Source organism: Xiphophorus couchianus, chromosome 23 (genome assembly GCF_001444195.1).
Source record: "Xiphophorus couchianus chromosome 23, X_couchianus-1.0, whole genome shotgun sequence".
Classification (NCBI taxonomy): domain Eukaryota; kingdom Metazoa; phylum Chordata; class Actinopteri; order Cyprinodontiformes; family Poeciliidae; genus Xiphophorus; species Xiphophorus couchianus.
Window position 1 is genome coordinate 23,296,834 of NC_040250.1, and position 24,676 is coordinate 23,321,509.

Sequence of the window (24,676 nt, forward strand, 5' to 3'; positions counted from 1 at the left end):
AGACTAAAGCCATCTCTGGGTCTCTACTTTCTTTTGTCTCTTCTTAGTCCAAGCTGACTTTGTTGCCTTTCAAAACAACACTAGGTCTCCATTTCAGGTCTGTTTGTTGTCGATTTTCTCAAACTATATTGAAAGAAGAAGAAGAAAACCCCCGATTTTGTTTTTGAGCTCAGATGACTGTTCACCACAACCACAGCGCTCCCCATCTGTGCCTCATTCCCATCCTGTTTTCACGAACCTCTCCAGGTTTGACCTGATAGCTAACGGCGGCGCCTCTCTGACCCTGCGGTTCGAGCGTGCGCCCTTCCTGAGCCAGGAGCGCACCGTGTGGCTGCCCTGGAGCCAGTTTTATGCAATGGACACGGTGGTGCTTAAGACAGAGGAGAACACGATCCCAGGCTGCGATCTGAGCGGCTTCGTCAGGCCTGACCCTGTTGTGATTGCATCCCCTCTCTCCTCCTTCTTCAGCTCCAAGCCAGGGGAGAAACCCATCATACCGGAGACACAGGTGCAGTACCACTGACCTCTGGCTGCCGGCTAATCTCCCTCCTGGTCCCCTCGCGCTCCTCCTGCTCTCCTCTATACGCTTGTCTCTTGTAGCTCCTACCTCCCTGCCACCCACTTCCATCGTCTCCCCCCCCCCGCTCTCTCCCCTCCTCTCCCTAGCCTCCATCCCCTTCATTTCTTCCCTTCTTTCCAGTTTCTTTATTTCATCCCTCGCTTTGTCCTTCAGCCATCACTGGAAGCGCGACCCCCATTACTCTCCCGTCGTCTAATCCTTTTAATCCCCCCCTCTTTCCTGTGGTTTTTCCCTTTTGTTTCCCCAGGTGCTGCATGAGCAGATCGAGGTGCCCGGCACGGGCCTCAAGCTGTGCTACCTAAGCTCCCGCACACAGGGCTACCGCTCCCTCCTCAAGGTCACCATGACCCCGGCCGTAGTGCCGATGGGCCTGCTGAAGGTGCACCTGATGGTGGCCGTGGAGGGCCACCTCTTCCAGAAGTGGTTCCACGCCTCCCCGAACTTGGCCTACACCTACATCTGGGACAAGACGGACGCGTACGGGCAGAGGGTCTACGGTCTGGCCGAAGCCGTCGGTGAGTGGCACAGGCGGCTTTCTGTCTCACTCTTTCTCTCTCTCTCCCGGCACTCGTTGAATACATTAAACGGTTTAACATGAAGGGGGCCACCGGCGGTGATGGAAGGAGAGGAGCTAATTAGGAAGCCTGAAGGAGAGATAATACAGCAAGTAAAGCCAGTAAAGTACAGCAGCATGGCCACAGTAGAAATGGCTCTTTTTTCTTTCTTTCTTTCTTTCTTCCTTTTCCCCTCTTCCATACGTCTATTTCTTCCGTTGAAGCTGCTTTTAGTTCAGTCAGCCAGCCGTAACTGTGGTGAAGGGTTATTAGCCATCAGGGCGAGTTAGCCGCTAACTACTGGAGCAGCAAGCAGGAGTCCAGGGGAGCCTCGCCGCTATTACTTTCTGCTGTCACAGTCACTCACAGGCGCCGTCAGCCAAACACGACTGTCAAGACGCGGGAGCCGCGGACATCCGGGGGCTTCGCTGCGGACTGTAGTGGCATGGCAGGCGTGCTGTTTGGGAAATTGGATTCAGTCAAAAAAAGAAAAGAAAAGAAAAAAGGGAGAGAAAAAATCTTTTTTTGCTTTTCCTGCAGAAGATGAGGTCGGGTTTTGTTTCTTTTAAACTGTGAAGATGCAGTGTCCTGCAGCAGTTAGTTTGTAACTTTTTGCCATTTTACAGCCACGCGCTTCAATGTATATGACCAGGCTTCACGCAGCAGACCACCACAAAGTAGTGGCTAAATATAGAGAATACACCTTATGTTGTTTTAACTTTTTCTAATAAAAATATGAGCATGTGCTGTGTATTTCTATTCAGCCTCTTTGTTCGTAAGCCCCTCAATAAAATTTAGTGCAACTAGTTGTTATTCATGAGTCACCTAAATTAGCATTTAGAGTCACAGACCTTCAGACATCTGTAACTCTAACAACACCCGTATTAAACACGGTGGCGGCGACATCATGCTGTGTGGAAGCTTTTCTTCAGCATGAAGCTGGTTAATGGGTTCACTGGACGACAAAAAAAATCTCAAACAAAGCCTGTTGAAGACTGCACATAGATGCATGCCACATGTTTCAGATTAGATTGTTGGTTTCAGATTTGATTTTTGGTTTTGAAAGGACTAAAGATTGGGAAGCAAGATTAAATTGCTGCCCAAATTAAACAAAACAAACATGATTAGGATATGAAGAGTCACTTGTCAGGATATATTTGTGCATCTTTTTATTTTCTTTTTTCACTATTTGGGAGGGCCTCGTTGGCTTTGATTTGTGTTTTTTCTTTTAGTTTTGCACCGAAGTTATGATTCTCACAAATCTTCCCAACCCCAAAACTAAGCACTTCTTTCCTTTTGCTGTCATTTATCCAGCAATGATATAATAAGATCTGAAGGTCCAATGAGGAGAAGCTGCATATCAAAGGAAGTAAAGTCTGATAAAAACATCCCCACATCCTTACAACCTCTTCAGAAAGTCGTCGAGAACAGCTCAACAGGAGTTTGGTCCAGTTTTTTTGTTACTATTATCCTCTCTCTTTATGCACTACTTTCTGTAGATACTTGGTAGAAAAATGCTTTGTAGTTTAAGGCTGAAAGGTGACATAATGTGGAAAAAAGTTCAAGTGGTGTGAAGAGTTTCTGCAAGGCACCGCGCATCAGCATTGTTTGTGGCGAACCTGAAAATGTGCTGGAAATAGTACTCTGACTGTGACTCAAGAGGGAGTTGATGTGTTAACAGACTTTTCTGTTTAACAAGCAGGAACACACACATACACACACACACACACCACATGCACACTCGCACCAAAACACCTTTATGAGCAATCTGAATGTATCTGCCTGATCTCAACTTATTTCCCATACGGTTGCTGCTTATATTCAAATGAGTTCTGGGCAGGGCTTTGGATGTAGTGCTTCTATAAGCGGAGTCTTCACCGCAGCGACAAACCCTGGCCTCGAGGTTTTCCAAGCCTGCAGGGCCATATTTCCCAATTAACAAGGTTTTATCAACATGACAGGGTGTTAGCTAGGTGTGAGAACAGGTTTGGGTGCGGGCGCTAACTAGCCTTTTTGTGTGTGTGTGTGTGTGTGTGTGTTTCACCTTTTAAGTGAACTCGGAATAGTTTGCTCGAATGAAGTTGGTGGATAATATTTCCTGCTTCCTTCACAGTGTTGGTCTTTTTTGCTCTTTTTTTAATCTCATAATTACATACCTGTAAAGTCTCTTTTTTGTGTGTGTTTGTGTGTGTGTGTCTCGCAAGCAGTGTCGGTGGGCTACGAGTACGAGTCGTGTGCGAGCCTGATCCTCTGGGAGAAGAGGACCACCATCCTGCAGGGCTACGAACTGGACCCCACCAATTTGGGCGGCTGGTCGCTCGACAAGCACCACATACTGAACACCCGCAGCGGTACGTGGAAGCACACGCGCCTCGGCTTTACCCTCGACTTCAGGCTTTGCAGACGATGTTTCTCTCCTTTTTGGTCTTTCGGTTATATTGAGCCGCTTCCCGCCTGCGTTGGAGGTTTTCATCACTGTGTGCCTTCTTGTCTTGGATGTTGCTTCGCGTGATTCACATTAGATTTCACGATGCCTCTTTTATTTTCAGTGAGGGTTTTCACAGGAGGTGCTTGCATTTGTCTCTCCCAGTCAAACTCCTTCCGAGCTAATGCTGTTCAACAGCCAATCAGGAGAGTCGTTTTCATGCATGAGGGAGTTAGTTTATTAATGAAGTGCCAATTCGGAGTTTGTTTTAATATAATATACAAGATTTAAAAAAGTAAAAATGGATATAATACGTCACAATAAGCAATAAATCAACTAATCGCACGATAAATTAAAAGATAATTTTCATGTACGTGATTTATTGTTTTTCTCTTTTCTGGATGACAAAAGTCTTCGGTCTGGTTTGGTCTCAACATTTTTTGTTTATAGAGGTTTCATAATTCATTTTATTCTTTGCTTTTGTAGTTTTCTTTATTTATTTTGGATACTTAAGGTGTCATCCAGTTAAATTTTAAAGTTTGTTGATCTTTAAGAATGTGAACATGGTCTCAAGACAACAATGTTATCGTTCTTCGCAATAACTCCTGGCACAATTTATCGTTTGGCAAAAATTTGTCATCATGACAAGCCTAATCCCATGCAAAAATATGTGATAGAATCGGTGCAAAGCAATCCAGCCATATTCAGTTTCAGGTTTTGTAAATCAATCTGAGTGTTGAACAAATTTATGGCAAAGATATGCACAATTCCTTGATTTAAATTAAAGGTTGTTATTGCAAAAGCGTCATCTCTTGCTAAAAAATGGTAAGAAAAATCCAGCAGCATGTTAATAAAAAACTGTTGTTTTTATTTTTTACTGAGGGTAGATTTACTGGCATGCTGGCAGCCCGATGCTTTTGATTTAAAACAACAGCTGTTCTGCTAAAAACATTTCACTGGGTTGGAGTGTACAAAGGAAGGAATCTTTAAGTAGATCATCCAAATCTCCACAGACTTTTTTTTTTTTTTGCTCACATGCAGCGGCTTCCTGCAGAATTTAGGTCTGGTGACTGAGATGGCCATGAAAGGAGGAGGATTTTGTGTTGATTTTTTCACATATTTGGGATCCGTATCACACTCAAATGTCAATAGTGACTGATTTTTAGTTCTCTGTTAGAATCCAGCAGATATTTATTTTAAATACCATGGGATTCCAGGGTTCATAATGAAATGTTCTCTAAAATGGCCTCTCTGCTTTGGAACGGAAACAGGCCCACAGCATCACAGACCCTTCACTGTACTTAACGGTCACCAAGATTTACTTTTCCACATATTTATCGTGTTTTACTCCAGTTGAGTTAAGAGTTTCTTGTTAAAAAAGTTTGATAAAAGACTCTGTGGAGTTTGGAAGACATCGTAGATCTCGTCCACCGGTCGCCATGGAGAACCGGTGACTCTCAGACGCCACTGTACGCCGCCGTTCTCCAACAGTAAGCGTTGAAGATTTGTTTGCCTCCTTCGCCGTCCTGCTCTCTGCGTGTGGCACGATAAATATGGGTCCTCATCCAGCCTACTTGGCAGTGGCTAAAAGAAATGAGCCTCTGTGTCATGACTTATTTATGCCCCAGGGAAACAGAAAGTGACGGATTACTAATTAGGAGTTCCTGGAAACTTTTTAAGTAGATTGCATGGGCGGAAGTAATTGTACCACTAGGGATTTTAGCAGAAACTGTTTTTTATTCCATAACATTGGATTCCCTCCTCCCCGATCTTCCACCACACCGAATGAATGCATTCAGATTAAAAGTGGGATTTATTTATTGCGCCTTTGTTTCTTTCAGGCATCCTGCACAAAGGCAGCGGCGAGAACGTGTTTGTGACAGAGCAGCCCCCGGTCATCACGAGCATCATGGGAAATGGACGCAGGCGCAGCATCTCGTGCCCGAGCTGCAACGGCCTCGCGGACGGCAACAAGCTGCTGGCACCGGTCGCCTTGGCGATGGGCACCGACGGCAGCCTGTACGTCGGCGACCTCAACTTCGTGCGTCGGGTCTACCCGTCGATGAACACGACGGGAATCCTGGAGTTGAGGTAAAAATCCGACGCCCGCAGAGGAGAAGTGTGAGAAAGAAAGAAAAAATCAACACGACCCCGTTACATGGAAGAAAAGAAGCGGAAGGCAAAGAGGGCTTAGCACCTAATGTGTGTTGTTTAGCATGACGGCTAAAAAGGCGAGAACTAGCGGATAGGAAGTCGTGAGCTTCATTATAAACGCTGCTTGATGCCATTCCTCCAGAGCGCTGTTACATGTTTGCAATCTCGTCGTTCGCACCACCTTCGGCTTTGGAAACTCTCGGCAGATTGTGTGAAGTAATATACATTCTCTTGTGTTTTTCTGCCTTCTTTCTTAAAGGAACAAAGACTTCAGACACAGGTGAGACACTTCTGTCAAGAAATTAAAACTTATAGCTTATACTGAGGAATGCATGCAGTGTCTTGTAAATAAAAATGCCTGCACCCCTTGAAATTTTCCACATTTTTGTCAAACCAGAACTACAAACTTGTGTGTGTTTTATATTTGTTTCATGTGATATATCAACAAAAACTAGTGCATAGCTGTGAGGGAAAATTTTACTTGCTTTTTAGTTTTGTGTTAGTGTAGTTTTACTCTTAACACCCCTAACTAAAATTGAGGTCAACCAATTGTCTTTAACGTGTATTATAACCCAGAGGCTTGTTAGGAGCACAGCAGACAGTGAAGGATTAAAAATGTCAAGCAATATCCGAAGCTTTGAACATCTCACAATGGATTAACAAGAAAAAGAGTACGACACAACTACAAACCTACCAAGACGATGGATGTTCTGAGCGCTGCAAAAAATAACTGCGGTATCTTTGGAGGAGCTACAGGGATCCACAGCTTAGGTGAAAAAAAAGGGCCTTCTTGGAAAAAGAGCAAAGAAGGCAGCCATTGTTGGGGCAACAAAAAAGCTCCAATAAGTCCCACTTGTTGTCTGCCATTAGGGGACAAAGCTCTGTTCAGACAATAGCAGCTTTCTATCCGACGCTCAAATTGTATGATGGGAAATTATCCGTACACATCACCTGGAAAAAAAACACTGTAACAAAGAGAGGTCAAAGTTGACAGGGAGACAGATGGAGCTAAGCGCAGGACAATCCTGAAAGGAAACTTGGAAGACTTGAGAATGGAGTGGAGGTTCCAGTCAAAGTCCAGAGATCAATCTAAATGAATCGAAAACCTATGTGCTCACAAATGCTTGTCGTCAAACTACTTTTCTAATGAATATTGGGCAGAAATAGTCATTCTAGATGTGGTCAGAGACGTACCGTAAAAGTCTTGTAGGGAATGGTGGTTCTACAAAGTGTTACAGCAGGTGGAACATTGCAAAGGTTTTGGGTGAAGCAATTTGAAAAACGCTTTTAGTTTTCCCTTCACCTCCTATTACACTTTACATTTGACTGTGATTTAAAATCCCAAGAAAATACATAAACCGTTGCTTTGAAAGATGAATTAAAAGTCCATTAAAAGTGCCAACTTTGCATTAAAAGTGTCATTATTTACTGAATGACACTTCATGACATCAGTCATAAACATTCATGAAGACTTCGTCATGTTCATGACAGATGTCATGTCAGTCTTATTCACACCCCATTCAAATAAAGTGTTACCACATTTTCTTTTTGTGAAGTGGGCAAAGAGCTGAAAAGTACAGCTGAAAACGTTCAGCTAAAAGCTGTCCTGTTATATTATATTTCCTCTCCCTTCAGCAATAATCCAACCCATAAGTACTTCCTGGCGGTGGATCCGGTATCCGGGGCGCTGTTCATCTCGGACACCAACTCCAGGCGGATTTACAGGGTTCGCTCGTTGACGGGCGGCCGGCTGCTGTCGGACAACGCCGAGGTGGTGGCGGGGACGGGGGAGCAGTGCTTACCCTTCGACGAGCGCTGCGGTGACGGTGGAAAAGCCACTGAAGCTACGCTAATGAGCCCCAAAGGTAGAACCCATACCTGGCCACTTTTTACAAACATCTTCATTTCATATTTGCTTCAGTAATTCCATTCCTTCGTAGGAATCTAGATTTTTTTTTTTTTTTCAAAAAATACCCCACAAATGATTTGGCTTAGGGAAACATTGGCTTATGCAGTGATCTGTAGTTCAGTTCAGAAGAAATGACATCCTCCTATATTTTCACATGAAAGCACCGCCTTGTGACTCGACGAAAGCAGGACAGAGACTGAAGCGGTTTATAAACCAGGTTAATGTTAAACTTATAATGGAATTATTTTTGTGGATCAGTGGATCTCGGCACTCTGTGACACCAAACTGTCAAACGTGTCACGCTGTAACATTTCTCGTCAGCGACACCAGAGTGTGTAATGTGGGGTTGCAGGATGCTTCCACTCTACAGTATGTGTATGTTTGAGTGCGTGGGAGGGACAACAGTCGCTCTGTTTTACCTGTCATAAACCAAACATCAACTTCATTTTTGTTCGTCAAATTTTTTTCCGTCTTAAGCAGTTCCTACATATTTTCCATTTACAAATTCCAGATCTTTGGATATCTAGAGGTCTGAAGTTTGATATGATTTTAACGTGGAACCTGCAATAATCTTAAAAGGAAAGAAGAACCCAAGGGAGGAAGCAATTACATAGAAAGAAAGAAAGGAAAGTATTAAGGAAGAGGAATGGGTGTTGGGTGCAGGAAACTAAAGACTAAGATATGACACAAGTAAGGAAATAAAGGACGGATTCAAAAAAGGAACAAAACAGAGGGAGGCAGCACACAGAGAAATGTGTGCTGCCTCCCTCTGAAGGTTGTAAGATACAAGAATGAAAAGACAGAAGGAAGTAAGGAAACACAAATATGACTAAAGCAATAAGGGCACAAGAAAGAACAGCGAGAAAAAGTGAATGACAATGATATAAGAAAGTTAGGACAGGAAGGAGAGAAGGAGGAAAAAAGGAAGGAAATATGCAATAAAGAAAAGTAGGTTGTATTAAGATAGAAAACTGAAAAGAAAGAAGGAAGGTAATAAAAAGGGCAGAAATTGAAAAACATATAATCTACAAAACAGTCTTGAAATTCTAATATTTTTGCCTTGTCCTCATTTCTTTTTACATATTTATCCAGAAAACCTTAAAATCAAAATCCATAGTTTTCCAGACTGTGCAGGAACTCTTGTTTGTATTTCGCCCAATACTTAACAGTCTATGCTTTACTGCCACTCACCAGTTTTACATCTCATTGCATCTAAAAGTTATTTTGGTGTACAACTCATGTGGTGTTCCCCATGTCACACAAGCAAGGTGCTCAGGAAACAGCAAAAAATAAAATCTAGAGGTAGGAACAGATGGCAAGGTCACTAAAAAAAAAAACGCACCGACTGAAAAAGCAGGGCAGGCAAAAGTGCACTAAAAACCGCTTTCCACTCCAGACGACCCCGCTCACAACCCGCAATTGCCCTCTGAGAGGGGGCCTGGGCTCATCTCTGCATCCTGATGACTCATCCTCGAAAACGAACACTTCTTGACAGTTCAGCGCCCGTTCCATCGCTAACCCCCTTCCAGCCCCCACTCCACCCCCATCCCTCCTCATCCGCTGAAGCAGCGAGCGATCCAGCTGCCAGGGCTGCCATCCGTTTCCCGGCTGCCACACCGAGTGGAGTTTAATTGACTTAAAATGTCTGCCGGGGTTGAGTTATGAGTCGTCACTCACGGGGTGTTCATCTCTGCGCTCGACAGGCATCGCTGTGGATAAAAATGGCCTGATGTATTTCGTGGACGCCACCATGATCCGCAAGGTGGACCAGAATGGCATCATCTCCACTCTGCTTGGCGCCAACGATCTAACTGCCGTCCGGCCGCTGAGCTGTGACACCAGCATGGACGTCAGCCAGGTGAGGAGAGAGTGAAGGTGATTGATGGCCGTGATAGACGATGATGTAGCGTCCCCTGAGTGCTGAGCTGTGAGGCTCTGTGGACGCGAGCCAACCCGGGGGGTCAGGGGGGAGACTGATATAGGGAGGGATTAAGGAGTCCATGGATCAATGAAGGGATGAGAAGAAAGAGAACCCGTCTGCAGTCACTTAGAAAAATTAAGAAACTTTGCTCAATCTTGGCTTTAGTGACCGTCTCATGCATATATATATACATACATATACTCTGTTTCTTCCTAACAGGTCCGTCTGGAGTGGCCCACGGACTTGGCAGTGAACCCCATGGACAACTCTCTCTACGTCCTGGAAAACAATGTCATCTTACGCATCACTGAGAACCACCAGGTCTGTGCTAACATGGCCATAGAAGCCCCTAAGGATGAACACTCACCACAGTGTCCTGACAAGATTTTGTTCCAATTAGGCTTTCTCGGGCCAATTTAGAAGTAAAAGTTCCAAGTTTTGCAGCATTGGCAAAATAACCCCTTTATTAGTTCCAAGAACCTTCAACCTCCCTCGATGTACAGAGCTTTGTAGTAACACTCAAAGCTCTTGAACTGTTTGACATTACAGCCATTTAAGAAGTCGAGACAGAGAAGTGTATGACTGTAGGACGAATAGGATAAATGGATTAGAATTTTTTTTAAAGAAAGAGCGGCATGTATTATTTACTGCTGTAACTCTTTTACTCCTAAACAAAATTCAGTGCAGTTAGTATAGTTGATATTTTAATAAATAGAGTCCACCTGCATGAAATTCAATCCAAACCAGTTGTACTTCACAGAGATCAATGCATGACTCAGAGAAAGGGGTAAGAAGCCTATGATAAGTCTGGAATAGTTTCAGAGAAACAATCTGTCAAAAGGACAACTATTGGTTATGCACTTAAGAAATGCATTGCACACATCTAATAGTGTGTAAAAAAGTCCCTGCTAAAAGAAAGTCCTAAACTTTACCACAAGCCTTTTAAGGGACAAACCCATGGAAGAAAGTACTGTGGTCAGATGAGATCAAAACAGAACCTTTTCCAGAACAAACATCACAGTGGGGAGACTTTTCTTTGCCATATAATTGGAAGATAGAGATTGACTATACACTGGGAGGCAAAGGCTCACTTCCCAGTAGGATAGCAACACAAAACACACAGCCAGAGTTACAATGGCATGGTTTAGATCAAAGCATATTCATGTGTTGGCAAAATACAGACCCAAATCTAATCGAGAATCTGTGACAAGACGTGTAAATTGATGTTCACCGACACTCTTCATCCAAAGCGACTAAGATTGAGCAATTCTGGAGTGACGTTTTTAAATGTGCAAAGGTAGAGATGGTTCAGACCTACAGTATGTCAAAATACATGAAATGCAGCCCATATGTAGATATTTGGGGGGGGATTTATTTGTAAAAATGTTTGAAAACGAAATATGCTTTCTACCAAATAAAGTTCCAACAATGGTTCTGGTCGTGATGAGGTAAACTGACACATAGATGAAGGAATATGAATACTTTTGCATTTTACTACAACCCCATAACTGAGTCTTCTTTCTTATGTTGTTTCCCGTAGGTGAGCATTATTGCTGGCCGGCCCATGCATTGCCAAGTGCCAGGCATTGACTACAGCCTCAGTAAGCTGGCTATACACGCAGCCCTGGAGAGTGCCACAGCCATCGCCCTGTCCCACACCGGCACTCTCTACATCGCTGAGACAGACGAGAAGAAGATTAATCGAGTCAGACAGGTATGCCCTGGAGAAACCTTGAGCTCTGTTGTTTGTCTTTCCTGCTGGTTTAGAATAAATTTGCTTCTTTCAAGATATTTTTGGCTGCTAAACCTGGCAGCTCCTCTGGTTCAAGCTGAGATTTCCAGATTACAGTACTCCTACTTCACTTTACCTCAAACTGAACCTTGCTTTTGGCAGAACGTTCCGTTTGATCACGCAGCTCTCTTCTGTTCTCTGTTCGGGTTCAGGTGAACACCAACGGAGAGATCTCTCTCCTGGCCGGCGCCGCCTCCGACTGCGACTGCAAGAACGACGTCAACTGCAACTGCTTCTACGGCGACGACGGCTACGCCCCCGATGCGGGTTTGAACTCCCCGACGTCCCTCGCCGTGTCCCCCGATGGCACCCTCTTCATCGCCGACCTCAACAACATACGCATCAGGGCAGTGCGGGCGAACCGGCCGGGCCCGGCCCTCTCGAGCGTGGGGTTCGCTGGGTCAGCACAGTACGAGGTGGCGTCACCGAGGGAACAGGAGCTGTACGTCTTCGACGGCGAGGGGCTTCACATCCAGACGGTCAGCCTCGTGACCGGGGAGCCCCTTTATAACTTCACCTACGGCTCGGACGGCGAGCTGGTCATGCTGGTGGACAACTGCAACAACACTGTCAAGGTCAGGAGAGACGGCCAAGGACAGGGAGGAGGAGCAGGCCTGCTCAGGCTGGTGCTGCTGCCCGAGAATCAGGTGGTGACCCTCGGATTGGACCCGACCGGGGGGCTGCGCAGCGTGTCCGCCATGGGCCAGGAGGTGGCTTTGATGGGCTACAGCGGGAACACGGGCCTGCTGGCCACCAAGGCTGATGAAACCGGATGGACAACATTCTATCAGTAAGTCTCAGCAGAGGATCTAAAGTAAATGTGCATGCCCTGCTCTGGTGTGTGTTCAGTTTTCCTTTGAAATTTCACATGTTATCCTGCTGCCCCCTAGTGTTCGCTTTGAATACTACATCTAAAACCTTTACCAACACTTCCTTCAGCAGTACATTTTTTTTGCCAACACCTTTAAATCATATCCTTTTCCCCCCAGGTACGACAGCGAGGGCCGCCTGACCAACGTGACGTACCCGACGGGCATGGTGACGAGTCTCCACCGCGAGATCGAGCGCTCCATCAACATAGACATCGAGAGCTCGAGCCGAGACGACGACGTCACCGTCATCACCAACCTGTCCTCGGTCGAAGCCTCGTACATAGTGGTGCAAGGTACACCGATTAAACGCAGCAGCAGGAATTCTCTTTTTCTGTCTTCAGATTTATTTCTTTCAAGCCTTAAAAAGTCCAATCAGAAGACTTTAATTAAGTAACGACGAGTCACACAGAGTTGTTCTTTCACAATCGCAGCCTCCCCTCTGTGATGGTAAATATGCTGGCCTCCCATTTTAATTTCTATTCATTTATGTGCGCGCTCCGGGAGATTATTTTCCTCCCCTCCGCCCCGTCTTTCTCCTCTCAGTCCCTCTTATGGTGGAAAAAAAAAATTACCAATATATAAGTTGTTAATCCCATCTGGGTCATCCAGCTTTTGAATGTCATCCCAGCAAAATTCATTAACTCACGTTGAGTGAATCCTCCTCATCCCTCAAGCTCTCTCTCTGTCTCTCTCTCTCTCTCTTCACACGCGCACTCAGCCGGTCCCCATGATCCCTGAGCTTATTTGGTGTGTTTAGAAAAGAGGAGGAAGAAGAATAATTGTGTTCTTCCCCTTGACCGGCGCGAGCCATGGTGATGCTGCTAGCGCGGACGCCGAGCCGGATCGGTTGAAGATGCAGTCAGCAGCGCTCCACCTGCGTTTCGGCGGCCGGCGGAGTGTTGTTCGCCGCGCTTTTAAGTCATTTAGGGTTTCCTCCACACTGTGTGGGTTTTCAGCTCAGCTCTCCGCTGACATCCTCACTTAACCGTCTCCCCTCGCTTTCCGCTCTTCCTCGCGCTCTTCATTAACTCCTGCGCAGTGAATTCTCCCCGGCCCCTCAGGCTCTCATTTCACCCCCTCTCTGTCTTTCCCTCAACCTCGCCGCCGTTTTATTACGAGGTTGTTCAGACAGAGCGAGCAGGAAAGATTTATCTAAAAGGCTGGTGCTGCCAAGTCAGTGGAAAAAAAAAAAACCCCGCTTCACTTGTCTGTTTGAGGCATTGTTAAAGTGTGCCTGGAGCTTTATTACAAATTGGCCTTATGGATTACTGTCATTTATGGCAGAGTGTCAAATAAAAAAAAAACTTCTCACCTTTCTGTAAATTGAATAAAGAAAAATCCAAACTCTGCATCTCCGGGAGAAATCAGCTGAAAACAATTTTATCTCCATCATTGTCATCAAGACGTCTGTTTCCAAACATCAGAGGGGAAAATTAGCCTCAGCATTAGGGACGGGCTTATCTCATTCCTTTCTTGTGAGAAAGACAATAAATTGTAAAGATGAAGAGATTATATAAGGACATCAGTTCAGCATGAAGGCTCTCATTCAAATTATTTTTCACTTTAAAGGACACAATCATGGAAACCCATCTGTTTTGTAGACTGGATCGTCTTCTTTTTGACATGAGCCTTAACTGAAAATCTTGCACCAGATACCAGCAGACGTAAAGGGCCTTTTTCTGTGTGATCATTTCTGATTGGTTGCTTAGGCGCGCGAAAACAAGTCCTCTTGCTTAATATGAACCCACTTAAGCTAACCTAAAAGCAGCGATTGATTACGGCTGCTTTTATCAAAAAAGGTTTAAACTTTGAAAACTGCTGGGTTAAAAAAAAAAAGTGACTTTTATTATCTGGCTCAGGTATGGAACGATACATTCCTGGTTTGTTTGATACGCCAGCTTCTGGGTTTGAGCCAATATATTAGGTCAGGTGCTACACCTGAAAATATGAAGACGTGACCAATGTAACGTTATAAGAAAGAAAGAAAAAAAGCAGCATTTGGTGAAGGTTGTGGGAGGAGAGTTTATCCTGGACAGTTAATCAAAGTATAACAGAGACAGAATAACCAGACACACTCAGACTTAAAGGTAGAAAACATGCATGTCTTTCTAAGGTGGGAGGAAAGATCCCAGTATGTTAATCCCAGCCAGGATTCTAATCTAGGACAATCTTGCTCCTTGGCAACAGTTCAAACTGTTCAGAACTGAATCATTTTTATTTCTAGTTTTATTCTACATTTAAAGTATCACATTAAAATAAAATGACCATGTAACCATTTGAATTTGAACCAAATTCATACTCAGTGTATAGGGGTATTTCGCGTACTGACTTTACAAACAATTTTCATTGTGTCATTGCTAATCAGAGCTAGCATTAGCTTGATCTAAGCACCAAATTTAAATTAATACAGACAAAAAAATATATACAATGTTAAAAAAACTGTTGTAAGAAAGCATAAAGTGGGGCTCTAAACAAAGCTTCTTTACCTGTTTATATTGATGTTATGGTCAATTCTTTGGTCAAAGTGTAAATGTTAATATAGCTAGAAGTAGCTTGTGATAAATACTTGGTAGGTAAAAATCTGTTAACTTTACTCAACAAAATAGTTATTTCTAGTGTGAATTGGAGTAATTAACACAACCAACTGACATTAACATTAGTACACAGTACAATTTTATTATTTTATCATGAAATCTTATCATGGAGTCCAAACTGTCAGGTTATAAAAAGATGAGAGGATCTTTTTTATTTCTTTGACCAAACGGATTTGTTAGCACAATCCAACTTCTGTCCCAACAGAATTGACCCAATACCTGAGTTCTGTAAACAACCATACATTTCTTTGTGTGAAAACAAACTAAACGTCTGTGGTTTAAGAAAAAATTATAATAATTAAGCAATGAACACCATTTTCACATTTACAAGATCCTGTAATGTTTAATTTATAAATCCTTTAGCCTTATCAAATGTGATTTTTCCTCTCATCTAATCAAGATGTGTTTTCTAACCGTAAATATTGGTCGTTTTTTCTCATTCCATTTCGGGCCACGTTTAACCGCAATCAATATTTGCCGTTTGATATGCTAGATGTGTTTGCGGCGAGTTCCAAGAACCCCTGGTTGCAGAATGTAGTCCTTGCTCCTAAACTCTGTTTTGTTGATCTCTCCCTACAGACCAGGTGAGGAACAGCTATCAGCTGTGCAACAACGGCACCCTGAGAGTGATGTATGCCAACGGAATGGGCATCAGCTTCCACACTGAGCCCCACATCCTGGCAGGTTCCGTCAGCCCCACTATCGGCCGGAGGAACATCACCCTGCCCACCGACAACGGCCTCAACTCCATTGAGTGGCGTCTGCGCAAAGAGCAGACCAAGGGCCGGATCACCGTGTTTGGGAGGAAGCTGAGGGTAATTGCTAATTTTGTAAAGTGAATGATTGGTTGATTTAAACACTCAGTGCCCAGGTATTCACAACTCTTAAACTTTTAGATATTTTTGTCATGCCACAATTACTAATTACGATGTAATTCCAGGTGTTTTTGTGAAATAGTGAAGCGATATAAAACTTTTGGACAAAACTTTGCTTGTTTTCGAACCTCAAAAACATCTGCTGGAGTGAGTTGATTGCTTTTCTTTTAGGCTCACGGACGCAATCTTCTCTCCATCGACTTCGACCGCAACACCCGCACTGAGAAGATTTACGACGATCACCGCAAGTTCACTCTGCGCATCATGTACGACACTCAGGGCCGCCCGGCCATGTGGCTGCCAAGCAGCAGCTTGGCAGTCGTCAACGTTTCCTATTCGCCCACTGGACAGCTTGTGGGTCTGCAGAGGGGTAGCATGAGTGAGAAGACCGAGTTTGACTCCCAGGGTCGCATCCTGTCCCGGTCGTTTGTGGACGGGAAGATCTGGAGCTACAGTTACCTTGATAAAGTAAGAACATTTATCTTTAAAGGAGTCACGCAGGAGTTAGGTTTTGCCAAGAAAGGCAATAGCAACAGTAATTTGAATTGGGGAATTGAATGAAATAATACATCATTTTTATGGTCACCAAGGTGCAAATTACCCCCTGTGCTATTTCACAGGAGGCAAGTCATCCATTGATAATGCTATTATATTAATCTGTATTTCAACGCTCTGCTCTTTTCCTCCAGTCCATGGTGCTGCTGCTGCAGAGCCAAAGACAGTACGTCTTTGAGTTTGACGCCTCAGGTCGGGTCACAGCTGTCACCATGCCCAGCGTTGCGCGCCACACCATGTTCACCCACGTGTCTGTCGGCTACATCCGCAACACCTACAACCCCCCAGAGAGCAACGCCTCCATCATCCACGACTTCAGCGAGGATGGCCGGCCGCAGGCCACGCACTACATGGGCACCGGCCGCCGCGTCCTCTACAAGTACGGCAAGCTGGCCAAGCTGTCGGAGATTGTGTACGACAGCACCGTCGTCACGTTCGGGTACGACGAGACGGCCGGGGTCCTCAAGATGGTCAACCTGCAGAGCGGCGGCTTCTCTTGCACCATCCGCTATCGCAAGATGGGCCCCCTTATCGACAAGCAGATCTACCGCTTCAGCGAGGAGGGCATGGTGAACGCGAGGTTCGACTACACCTACCATGACAACAGCTTCCGCATTGCCAGCATGAAGCCCGTCATCAGCGAGACCCCGCTGCCTGTTGACCTCTACCGATACGATGAGATCTCTGGAAAGGTGTGCGTCTATCACCAGCTTGGCATCTTTGTCTTTCTTTAGGCACCAAATGTGTCTTTTGTCCTTCTGCGGACTCTTCCCTAACTAGTTCCCTCTTTCCCACAGGTGGAGCACTTTGGGAAATTCGGGGTCATCTATTATGACATTAATCAAATCATCACCACAGCTGTAATGACGCTGAGTAAGCATTTCGACACCCACGGTCGCATCAAGGAGGTCCAGTACGAGATCTTTCGTTCACTCATGTACTGGATGACGGTGCAGTATGACAGCATGGGCCGGGTTGTGAAGAGAGAGCTAAAGATTGGGCCCTACGCCAACACCACTCAGTACCGCTATGACTATGATGGAGATGGACAGCTCAGCGGTGTCAAGGTGAATTTCTGTTTGCTCATATTGAGTTTCTTCCCCCTTATGTTTCCAGGGAAAATTACGCCTGCAATGTTGCTAAAAGCTGTTGAATAATTCACCGTTTTGCACAGGTGAATGACTGGTCCACCTGGCGCTACAGCTACGACCTGAACGGCAACCTCCACCTGCTGAATCCGGGCAACAGTGCCCGGATCCTTCCCCTCCGCTACGACCTCAGGGACCGCATCACCCGCCTAGGAGACGTCCAGTACCGCCTGGACGAGGACGGTTTCCTCAGCCAGCGCGGCTCGGACGTTTTCGACTACAATTCCAAAGGCCAGCTCCTGAGGGCCTACAACAGAGGACCAGGAGGCTGGAGCGTGGTGTACCACTACGACGGGCTTGGCCGTAGGGTGTCCACGCGGAACAGCCTGGGACAGCATCTCCAGTTCTTCTACGCTGACCTGAACCATCCGACCAGGGTGACGCATATCTTCAACCACTCCAGCTCTGACATTTCATCGCTCTACTATGACCTGCAGGTATGTTTGAAATGTCAGTATGTGTCTTTGTATTTCAGTACAGCACCATGTGCAACAATTAGCACGCATTGTAAATGTGCGACTTAAAGACCTAAAAGTCTTTACGTTGAATGTCTGTTGGTGCATAAGCATCATCTTTGGAGGTGACAAAAATCCCAAGTGTCAAAGTAATTTGCCGGCCTGATCAACCCTACAGATAAAGGCAACAAAAAAATTTTTTAATTTGGAGTTTTTTAGTCTTATAGGTTGATCAAAGGTGTTGGGAGGTGTTCATTTGTAATCCTCAACTTGCTGTTTCCCTGGGTAATAAATGTGACATAGGCTCATTTCTCTTTGCCAGTCTTTAAAATATGAAAGACTACAAAACATTAGCATTCAAGTAAAGCCAATAAATGTACAGCTTCATGAATTAAGTAATGTCTTCAAGAAAACATTGTTTTGCTTAAAATTGGCTAAAGCAAAAGTTAAAAAGTTTAGAACAACTATAACCTTAAGAGTTCTTAGAGTTCTTCACTGCAGTAAAGAGTGGCCTCTTAAGGTCGCCATAGCAACCACTAGATCCTACCTGTATGTCGGGGAAAAGCCTCGTCTGTCATTCAGTCACAAACGTAAAGGTCTGCAACTACCAAACTAGTGCTTGGACTTTTATTGAAACTTTATAATCTGGTGAATAAGATTTAGCTTTTCAGCAACAAAATCTACTGTCTTGAACAAATGATGAATTTTTGAAAACACCTCATGCCGTAGTTAAGTATAGTAGAGGACCTATGATGCTGTGGGCCTTTTTCTCTTCTAAGTACTCTGATATCCTGAGAGTGCCTGACATGATGAAGTTTTTAAAATACTAGTTTTTGGGGGTTTTTTTACTAAAATCTAGAAAACAGAGATTGGGTTTTTGGGTCAAACTACCAAATTAACAGGAAAAATGGTTCACCAGACTTATAACTGTTGTGTGCAAGCTACACAACAGTAGCTTGCAGTTCTATATATTTTTTAAGCATGAGATTTCTTTCCCAATTAAATGGATTTACTGTAGGGTTAAAATACACATAAGCATGAAATCATTTTAAGGCTTTTTGCACATCTTTACCAGAGGTTCCAGGATGCTAAGTATCAGGGAATTCTGATAATGGCTCTCTGGGATACGCAGGCTGAACAATGTAGCCCCATCTGTTTTATTTTATTTCATTTCGTTTTATCTTTGGAGGAGCATTGTGACTTAAACATTGAATCGTCTCTTCATTAGGGCCACTTGTTTGCAATGGAGGTGAGCAGTGGAGAGGAATATTACATTGCATCCGACAACACAGGAACCCCACTGGCAGTTTTCAGCAGCAACGGGCAGATGATCAAACAGGTACAACTCCACATTGTTTAATCTGTTGGGGTTTTTTCATCCTTATACTGTATTTCCGTCACAAAGTAACGTTTCTCCTGTTCACTTCACCCAGGTGCAGTACACAGCCTATGGTGAGGTGTACCTCGACTCTAACCCAGAGTTCCAGCTGGTGGTGGGTTTCCACGGCGGTCTGTACGACCCATTGACCAAGCTGGTTCACTTCACCCAACGAGACTACGACGTGTTGGCCGGACGCTGGACCTCGCCCGACTACAGCATGTGGCCCAAGATAGGAAAAGACCTCTCCCCGTTTAATCTGTACATGTTCAAAAACAACAACCCCCTCAGCGACATGCTGGATGTCAAAAACTACGTCACAGGTAGAGAATGTTGTTGGGTGTCGATGCCTCGTTATCCTTTTCTGGGATAACGAGGCATTTTTCTCTGCAATGTAACGTTCAGACATGCCTCAGATCTGTTAGGTTCATCTTGGGATATTTAACTCTGGGGGGCTTTTAATTTCAGTTCACTAAACATAAACTGAACTTTACTTCAGCTTTGATAACGTCAGTAATCTGCAGGAATACACAGCGGTTTCTGTGTGAGTCACAGAGACGACACTCTGAGTTTTTGTGGGGTTTTTAAATGATAAAACTGATGATTCCTTTCCTATCATGTTTAACTGTGTCATTTAGCAGAGCGTGTTTTGTGTCTCGTCTGCTGCTGTAGATGTGAAGAGCTGGTTGGTGATGTTTGGCTTTCAGCTCAGCAACATAATCCCAGGATTCCCTCGACACTCGCTCTACTTTGTGGAGCCGCCGTATGAGCTGCAGGCCACCCAGCACTGTGAGAATGGGCAGGTAAAGTCAACCATCCAAAAACTAAATGGATGCATATTTTTACAGTAACTGTAAAATACAACTTTTCTTTTCACCAAATTTTGAGTAAAAAAAATTGTTTCTTAAAACACTACTCACATTTTGTTTGATTGCAACCACAGAAATGACTGTTTTATTCCAGATTTTATGTTGTAAACTAATGCAAAATAATGAAGTGGAAGCTAAAGGATAAATGGTTGTATTTTTGTTTTTAATAAAAATCTTAAAAGTGTGCTGTGCATTTATACTCTAAACCACCTTTTGCTGCAATTACAGCTAAAATGTTTTTGCGCTTTGTTTTGTGCCGACATCTAGAGTGAACATTCTGCTGTCTTCTTTGAAAATAACTTTAAGCTCAATCCGGTTGGATGAATAGTGACGTTTAACTCATACCAAAGATATTCAATTGAATTTAGTTTTTGGACTCTGACTAACCTATGCTTTGGTTCTAAACCTTTTTATTAGCTGCGTTTCCGTCACAAATGCGTACAAATCTTTTTCGATATTCTGCTAATGTTGGAAAAACACGATTTTACAACTGCACTGTTTCCATTAAATAAGAAGTGTGATTAAAATCACATGTGGATATTCTTGTTCACCGTTATTCATCGGTTAAAAACAAAACATGGCGGTGACGGATGTAAACACTTGCATGAGATATATTGATATTTCAGCCACGGTACTCATCCCCATAATCTGCCATCAGAGGAGATGTTGGCGTCGCGTTCAGGCATTGGAGTGACAAGTTTTCTATCTCACATAGCAATTTGAATTTTGACCAAGAATTTCAATAGTTGTCTCATTTGACTGATTATGGCTTAGCTTTCTTCCAGCCACTGTTCTGTAGAAACCTAAATTCTCTGAAAACATTTGATTGGACTGGATTTGTTTCGGAATATCAAAGCAAATATCAAAAATACTTTCCCTACATTTGGTGTTTGTAGAAAACCATAGATTATTGTTTCCTTCGCAATTTTGCTCTTCTTTTAGTTGAATCTAATACATTTCATTTTGTGGTGTTGGCATCACAAAGTGATGTAAAGTCCATTTGTCTCGAAGTTGCTCTGAGTTGTAATGTTAGGTTCCAGTAACCGTTTTTGTTTCTTGGTCATTTAGCTCATCACTGGCGTGCAGCAGGCGGCAGAGCGCCACAACCAGGCCTTCATGGCCCTCGAGGGCCGCCTTCTCAACAAAGAGCGCCGCAGACGTAAAGACAAGCCCGGCCACTGGTTCGGCACCAGCACCCCCATTATCGGCCGCGGAGTGATGCTGGCGCTGAAGGAGGGCCGCGTTGTGGCCGGCGTGTCGCCGCTGGCCAGTGACGACAGCCGCAAAATAGCTCTGGTGCTCAACGGCGCCCAGTACCTGGAGGGCACTCACTACACTCAGGACGGGAAGGACTGCCACTACTTTGTGAAAGTGGGGTCTGCCGACAGCGACCTTTTGGCCCTGGGGCTCACGAACGGGCGGAAGTCTCTGGAGAGTGGCATCAACGTGACTGTGAGCGGCCGGTCGAGGAGAGGCGTGACCGTGGAGTTCGCCGTCCCGTCGCTAGTGCTGAGCATTCGCTACGGGCTCTCTGTGGATGTGGTGGACGAAGAGAAGGTAAGACTGCTGGAGCTGGCCCGACAGAGGGCCCTGGCGGGGGCCTGGGCCAAGGAGCAGCAGCGCACGAGGGACGGGAAAGGCGGCAGTCGCCTGTGGACCGAAGGGGAGAGGCAGCAGCTTCTAACGACGGGTCGGGTCCAAGGCTACGACGGCTACTACGTGCTGCCGGTGGAGCAATACCCAGAACTGGCCGACAGCAGCAACAACGTCCAGTTTCTCAGACAGAACGAGATGGGCAGGAGGTAACAGCCCACCCGAACCCCGCTGACTCTTCCCATCTCTCCCGACACCTCCGAATTTTGTCCCTTTTTTTTTCCTACCCAGCCTCCTTAACCTTACTCCTCTGAAAACCTACGGAGAACTAACCAACAAACGGGGTTACTCACGGAACGCTGCAGGGACTTTTAAAAAGAATGAAAAACGTATTGTTAATTTTACTGCCACAGGCAAAAAAAAAAACTACAAAAACAAACGTTTAGTCAATTTTTTTGCTTTTTGGAAAAAAAAAAAAAAAACTTTGATCAACTGACAAAAAAAAAAAAAGAAAAGCACTGAAGAACTCTAATAACTGTTGCTTACCCAATAAGAATATTCCCCTTTTTAAAAAAGATAGTGATATTTTCGCCCATATTTATTGGGTCACATCGAGAACAGCCACGATAACGCAGGGAGAAGGGAAGGGCGGGGTCGCGCCGCGGCGGCCTCCGCTAATCGCGGCTTGTCTCGTCTCCAATAAAGAAACTGAAGGCGAAGGGACCAAAGCAGAGACCGAGCCTCATCAGAGCGCAGCCATCACCCGACATGCATCACAAAACAGCGACGCCAACGCGAGCCGTCTCCCTGTCTCAGGCCTCCCATTGTCCGTCCACCACCAGTCCAGTTCCGCCGCCGATCAGCCAAGCAACAGGACAACGGCATCCATGAACATCCAAGCTGATGATGAGCTGAAGCCTAAACTCAAAAAGAAAGAAAAAAAGAGAGAGAAAGAAAACAAACCCAACAAAAAGTTAAAAAAAAAACAAAAAAAAACGACAGCTATATCTGTGGAAAGTGGCATAGCACCACGTTGTTTCTTTTGCAACCGGGGGGGTGGGTGGGGAGCAGAATCACACACACCCTCCCCACCCCCCATACATATGTGTCAGACTACACTTAAAAACTTCAGGATGTTGCGTATACCGTAGATGCCGTAGTTTTGTACGTTTCAGTCGCGGTAGAATTGTGAGATTTTCACCAAGGCACTTCTGTACAGCGCGATCAAACACACACACACACACCACTCACCAAGTCCGACAGACATGCTGAGTTAGTATTTATTTGGTTCGTTTCTTTTTTTATTTATTTATTCTTAGTACTAAATGACAATCATGAATGAGTCACCAGTTCTTATCGAGACGAACATCGATGGACGAGCTTCTTTTGTTTTGTAAGATATTTAATAAATGTTTTGTTTTTGGGTTGTTTTTTTTTTTGGTTTTTGTATTTGTTTTTGGTTTGCTGACAGGGAAACAATAGTCAACTGGCAAAAAGAGTAATTTATGTAATGAGGTGTTTTAAAAAGCAGTTTATACTTTAAATAAAGTCTTTAAAACTGTGAAATCTGTTTTTTCGAAGTATATTTCGATGTACAGTGTATAGACTTACCTTTATGCAGCACAGTAGAATATTGTTCAGAATATCAAGTTTTATATTTCTAAGAGGAAGTGGCTTGTAATGTGCGAAACCTTTAGCTGCTCTTACTACTCTAGAGTTTTGTGGCACTCTGATACTCCATTATCTACGATATCGGTCCAAAGTTTGTTTTTCTTATTCTTTTTATTTACTGTTTGTTTGTTTGTTTGTTGTTTGGAAGCAGATTCTTTCTGTCCTAGATCCCAACAGCAGTAGCAGTAATGGATCCCTCTCACTGTGAGGAGACTCGTGCTGGATGTCATAATGTACCAAATCAGTATTATCAGAGGATGAATCTTATACATTCACTGAAACGAGACTCTTCTGAGAACCTTATCAATAAAACATAATTGTTTACTTCAACTGAGCTTTCATCTCATCTCTTGTGTCCGAGGACGGAGCACCATCGTCATTCAGGCACCAGCAGTCCACTCTCATTAGTTGCTTTTCAAAAGCAATCTTTGAAACGCCGGTGATGCGCTCGCAAGCCAGAGTTTTCTGTCTTTGTTAATTATGCATCATAGTCAACGAAACGATAGATTTTTGAGTCGGTTTTCCTTAAAGGGAGACAGTGTTATGTGTTTTCCCTGCACATTGTGGCATTTTATACCACAATCAAGTAACTGTGTTACCTTCAGTTATAAAATGCTAAATATCAAATATCACTTAAAAGAAATTTGATTTTATAACGAAATTGGGCCTCTGTCTCTTTAAGAAGGTCCTGCTCTTTCTGAAACTCCGCATCCAGGAAGTCATCACAACGTTTTTTACCAGCGTTTCCCTGAGAAGTACCGTAGCTCCTATAATGCAAGTAGTGAGCTTAGCTAATTCCTGTAAGCAGCTAATGGCTGCTGGCCTCACAGAGGCGGAAGCTCGGAAGCTGCACCTCCTAGGGTGAGCTGAATGGTTACCATGGGAGATTAAAAATTTCTGAAACATTCATGAGAGATTCAAAGCGACACTCCAGGTATGTTTTTGATGACGGAATAACATTATAATGTGATGTAAAGCTCAAAGAACATAACACTGCCCCTTTAAAACAAGGAGAACGTGTTCTAGCAAACAGTAGCCCCCAACTTCTGTTCTCAGGAACTATGTGGATGGAACAACACACATTTGGTGCATAAGTGGAAAGAAAACAATGTACTGGTTTCAGCAGTCTTTACAAATAAACGTGAACAATCTGGGGTACATGTGTCAATTATATAGCCTCCTTTTGCTGCAGCTACTTGTTTTTCGGGATATGTCTCCAACAATGTGTGTTGCAATTTAAATTTTAATCCATTTCTACATTCATGGACAGTAGCTCAAACTCAGTCAGATTGGAGGGAGAGTGTTGGTGAAAATCAGCTTTGAGTCTTGCT

The 24,676-nt window shown here is 44.2% G+C and overlaps 1 protein-coding gene across 5 annotated transcripts in view; it reads left to right on the top strand.

Moving 5' to 3' along the window:
• tenm2a (teneurin transmembrane protein 2a) overlaps positions 1-23,679 on the top strand; it is a 282,137-nt gene extending 258,458 nt beyond the window's left edge. For 4 of the 5 annotated variants that reach the window (XM_028008949.1, XM_028008948.1, XM_028008950.1 and 1 more), the window contains 20 exons: positions 247-508; positions 828-1,095; positions 3,342-3,485; positions 5,401-5,650; positions 5,973-5,993; positions 7,349-7,578; positions 9,326-9,480; positions 9,763-9,864; positions 11,084-11,257; positions 11,488-12,125; positions 12,325-12,500; positions 15,381-15,616; positions 15,848-16,144; positions 16,366-16,923; positions 17,029-17,298; positions 17,406-17,816; positions 19,063-19,173; positions 19,268-19,535; positions 19,885-20,015; positions 21,150-21,887. In XM_028008949.1, coding sequence (XP_027864750.1) covers positions 247-508; positions 828-1,095; positions 3,342-3,485; positions 5,401-5,650; positions 5,973-5,993; positions 7,349-7,578; positions 9,326-9,480; positions 9,763-9,864; positions 11,084-11,257; positions 11,488-12,125; positions 12,325-12,500; positions 15,381-15,616; positions 15,848-16,144; positions 16,366-16,923; positions 17,029-17,298; positions 17,406-17,816; positions 19,063-19,173; positions 19,268-19,535; positions 19,885-20,015; positions 21,150-21,887 — 5,440 coding nt within the window. Of the gene's footprint in view, positions 1-246; positions 509-827; positions 1,096-3,341; positions 3,486-5,400; positions 5,651-5,972; positions 5,994-7,348; positions 7,579-9,325; positions 9,481-9,762; positions 9,865-11,083; positions 11,258-11,487; positions 12,126-12,324; positions 12,501-15,380; positions 15,617-15,847; positions 16,145-16,365; positions 16,924-17,028; positions 17,299-17,405; positions 17,817-19,062; positions 19,174-19,267; positions 19,536-19,884; positions 20,016-21,149 lie in introns of all 5 variants that reach the window. The other variant, XM_028008947.1, reaches the window with a different exon arrangement.
• The last annotated feature ends 997 nt before the right edge of the window (positions 23,680-24,676 follow it).